Raw genomic sequence first — 4,698 nt, forward strand, 5'->3', positions numbered from 1 at the left:
TTGAAAGTAATTGTCTATGGGTTTCAATATCCTCAAAAATTGCTTATACCAGTGTGGCTGCAGTTTGCCTGGAGTTTTGTGAGGTAGCGTCTGGTTGTAAGTTAGCCCTTAGATACGCTGTCTCCTTACATTCTAGCAGGTAGTGCAGAAGGGCCTGTTGTGGTATCTTTTCACTGTGATCACATGGTTTTACACTGTTTTCTACAGTCTCCCAGCAAGCTTTGTACCCCAGCCTGAGTCTGTGCATATATAAAGCTTGCTCTCTTGGTGTGTGCCTGTCAATAGGTGTAGGCACCAGATCTGTGCCCCACTTGTACCATGTGGCAGAAGGGTTATTTTCTATCCACTTGTGTAGGTTCTTGATTATTTTTTTTTTTTTTTTTTTTTGAGCTGTAGCTTTATTTTGCTCTTGACCTGTTGAAGCGCAGGTTGTAGGTGCACCTGTACCCTGTCTATGTGTCTGAGCTTTTGGCTAGCTCATCTGCTTTTTCATTTCCTGGCATTCCAATATGATTGGGAATCCAGATGAGAGTCACAGGTCTGCCTCTTTTATTGTGCTGATATAGTACTGACTTGATATCAGCTAGTAGATCCTTTTTTCTTTGTTCTTTGCATGTTGCAAGGTTTACATTGAGGATTTTGAGTCTGTGGATGACTACTGGTCTTTCTTCGTTTTCAAACGAATATATCAGTGCTTGCTTTATTGCAACAAGCTCTGTCTGCATTGTGGAGGAATTGTTGAATATTCTCCAGCAAGCCATAAAGTTATTGGAGTATACTGCAGCTCCTGTTGTATGAATTCCAGGATCCACAGTGCCATCGGTGTAATAGGTCTGTGCCCCGGCAATTTCTATGCTTCTGGTTGCCTTCTGGGATGCTGTTCTTTGTTCCTCCATTGTACAATCTTCTTATGCTTTTGGACGTTTTGTATATCTGAAAGGTGCAATTTCCCTTTTCCAGAGTGGGATGGGCTGTGTGCCCTGGGTTTTGTCTGGGCTCAGTTGCAGTATTACTTCAGCTATTCCCATGGTCTTTAGGTTATCACTGTGGTCCTTGCCATAGGAGCTTTAGGTCTTCTTTGCTATGGAGTTTCTATCAGAGAGAAACATTTTTGCCTTGTGCTTAAGTTTCTCTGTGTAATCCTGTCTTTTAAGGTCGGCAAGTTGATTTCAACACTGATATTACACAGTCTTGTCCACATGGGTGCTCGTAGCATTAGATTCATGGCATTATTTTGTATTACCTCTAAAGTAATTCTTTGGGCCTCTCTCAGCTTTATTAGGGTAGGAGTACTATAGTCCGCAAGTGTCCTGGTACAGACTAGGCTGTACTTCTTCTCTTATATGCTCATTTGCTCCGTCCTTTAGAGAAGACATATATCTCATGGCCGACACCCTTGCATTTGATCTTTCCTTTAGGTACTTGATTTACTCCTTGGAGGTTAGTTGTTTGCCTATGACAACTCCCAGGTACATATAGCTGTCCAAATAAGAGAACCATACAGGGAATATTAGGGAAAAAGTATCATAGAAATATGCAATCAATATGATATTAAAATTGAAGAAGTATGAAAGTGTAAAAAGCAAAAGATAAAGATATAAAAAGTAAAGTGACAAATGAAATTAAAAGAAAAATAGAAGAAAAGAAAGCAGAGATGACCAGACTGAGGTTTGTGAATAGTAATGGCAGAAGAGATTACATAGGAGAAGTTAAGACTAATAAGCCAGTAATGATTATGACAACAAGGTTAGATATGCTAGAATTAAAAGAAAATCATAGAAACAGGAATGATAAGGATAAACTTTGTTTTGTTGTGTTGGGATGCAGAGTATACTACTAAGCCCTCAACGGTTCAGTTTTCTTTGGTTTTGCTGAATAATCTTAGTTTAAAAGTATTGGTGAATTTAGTAACCACATTATGAATGTTCTTCTCAAGTCTTGGAATTTACTAATTGATACTTTGGAAGTTATAACTTGGATGTTATAATGTTTCATTTTGTAATTATTGTTACCAATTCGTGTTTTGAGCAAAGATTCAATTATCTGGAAAATAGGGAGATTGCAAAACTGAAGGCTGAAAAGGATGGCAGAAGTAAAGATTAAACTGAATCAAAACAGTAACAAAGAATACAGGTAAAATAAAGCTATAAAACTTTCATTTTATTATTTATTATACTTAGCTGTGTACTCTATGAATTTCCAACTAATCTATGTTGGGTCTTGGCTAATGATAAAAGTATTATTAATAAGAGCAACAAGAAAACTTTTTTCCCTCGTCTCTAGGGAGAATCAAACACTGGTCTTTCCATCTATGTCAGAATGACGATGCCAGTATACCATAAGACACCCTCATAAATGAGCTAATGTCAGGGGAACTATACGTTCAGGAGAGTTGTGCCTGATCAGTAGGTGACTCACAGTCCGATATGGTACTTTCTGGGCTAACGTCAGTCAAGTTAACTTCATTGTTTCCTTTCTATTGTTTTTTTTGCCTTAATTTGTTTGCTTCCAAATGCAGCTATTTGATAGTAAAATCTCTCTCTCTCTCTCTCTCTCTCTCTCTCTCTCTCTCTCTCTCTCTCTCTCTCTCTCTCTCTCTCTCTCTCTCTCTCAATCTAACTATGAATAAGGAAGAAAAGAATCTATAATTACTATAGTTTTCCACAACTCGCTATCTTTTCTCTCTTACAACAAAAGAGCAGATCTTCCTGTTTCCCCTCAAACCTAATTAAATAAAGAGACCATTGGTCAATATAGAATAAGAAGGATTAAAAATGCAACATTAATAGAATTAGATTTCATTTAGTCCCCCACGAAAGTTAAGACAGAAAACGAAAGAAATATGTTTTGCGGGTTTTATTTTCTGCAAAATCTATTGAAAACTTGCTTTAATTAATCTTCATTATAGTCAATGGGAAACAAGTTTTCACGTCTGTATTTTATCATTCAGTTTCTTTTCTTATTGATTACTGATGGAGCAGGAAAGGCTTCCTCCAATCTCAGTGAACGTTTACTCACTATGAATTCCTAACGAGTTTGGATCAGATGGAAAAATCATAATGATTTATTTTAAAAGTTTGGATTTTTTGACCATTTAAAAATTTGTTTCTATTTTATTAATTGTTTCTGATATTTTTGAATAGAATTTTTTTTATATCATATAGGAAGAATTAGTGATAATTTACATTAATAGTGGAAGATAAAGAAACCAAATTTTTTGAAAGAGCCTGATGAAGTTCATGTGCCCGTGGCGTTATGGGTTATGGTAATATATCCGAAGCTTCAATACTAACTATTATTGGAAACCCTTAAGAAGTAAGGGTTGAAAATATCTATTGAATCATAAGACGAAATTTTTCCCTGTGACGAAACTCGTCGCTGGTTCAAGACTGCATATTTACCTATATATATATATATATATATATATATATATATATATATATATATATATATATATATATATATATATATATATATATATATATATATATATATATATATATATATAAAGGTTAATTAAATAGAAATGAGGAAAGAAGTAATTTTGAATAATAATTGAAGAAATCTAAGCGTAAAATGTATTTAACGATCAGAGACATTAAAAGAAAAATTAAAAAATTAACAGGAAATAATGATGAATATGAGGAGAATTTTCAATTTACATTGGATTTAATTACGTTGAGAATAAGAAGATGGAGAGATTAAAAGTGTCATATTTGTGTTCTTTTTCCTGAATATGTTTATTGACGCCAGGTGAAGTCAGTCTGTGGTAATAAGATGAGAAGTCAACGAAGCAAGAACCAAAGATATTCGAACAACAACAACAGCTAAAGAAAGAAAGGAGAAATAAAAGGAAAACGAGAAAAAGGAAACATTTTAATCAAACGGTTTTAATCACTGAAAGGAAAAAGGAAAGCAGAAGTGACTTTGGTTTTGCAGAATGTTAATTCTTTTTCTTCAGTTGTAAGTTATTTTATCAGATCTGACACAGTATAAGTTGTCTTATGATGTCTAATCTTAATATAAATGGAACATTAACAGTTACTGTTTTATATATTATTTATGACGAAATACAAACATTCCAAGCTCATAAAAACTATATTACGTTTATAGATAAATTTCTAATATAGTATTATTATATATGATTTATCTATATCTTCCATTTGCGTCCACAATTTGTAATGTAAAATTAATGTTTTTTGTGAAATCATAAGATTATACCTTTTGCATGAAAGGACATACAATACATGAGAGAGAGAGAGAGAGAGAGAGAGAGAGAGAGAGAGAGAGAGAGAGAGAGAGAGAGAGAGAGAGTTTATTTATAAGGTGAGTTACATAAATTCTTTCCTTCAACCCTGATTAAAACACAAAACTCAGAAAATCCATTGAAACAGTAAATGAAAAAAAGTTGAACATGAGAGAGAGAGAGAGAGAGAGAGAGAGAGAGAGAGAGAGAGAGAGAGAGAGAGAGAGAGAGAGAGAGAGTTTTTATTTACAGGGTAAGTTACTGGAATTCTTTCTTTCAACCCTGAATAAAACACAACACTCAGAAAGTCCATTGAAACAGTAAATAAGAAAAGTTGAAATAGATTATGCGTCTCAATAAAACAAAACTTTCCTTAGTACTTCGTATATAAAACATTGAACCCAAAGGACTCAGAAAGAACATCTTAAGCAGAGAGGATGCTTTGGTGGTTG

General features: G+C 34.1%; 1 protein-coding gene across 1 annotated transcript; it reads right to left on the reverse strand.

Moving 5' to 3' along the window:
* Positions 1 to 452: 452 nt before the first annotated feature.
* Positions 453 to 896, reverse strand: LOC137618959 (uncharacterized). Its single transcript, XM_068349161.1, has one exon. The coding sequence runs from the start codon at positions 894 to 896 to the stop codon at positions 453 to 455; it is 444 nt and encodes a 147-aa protein (XP_068205262.1).
* Positions 897 to 4,698: the final 3,802 nt, after the last annotated feature.

This window comes from Palaemon carinicauda, chromosome 25 (assembly GCF_036898095.1).
Source record: "Palaemon carinicauda isolate YSFRI2023 chromosome 25, ASM3689809v2, whole genome shotgun sequence".
In the NCBI taxonomy this organism is placed as follows: Eukaryota; Metazoa; Arthropoda; class Malacostraca; order Decapoda; family Palaemonidae; genus Palaemon; species Palaemon carinicauda.

What these genes read in the sequence shown, in the direction of transcription:
- LOC137618959 (XM_068349161.1), bottom strand. Translation starts at nt 896, where the DNA reads ATGGAGGAACAAAGAACAGCATCCCAGAAGGCAACCAGAAGCATAGAA.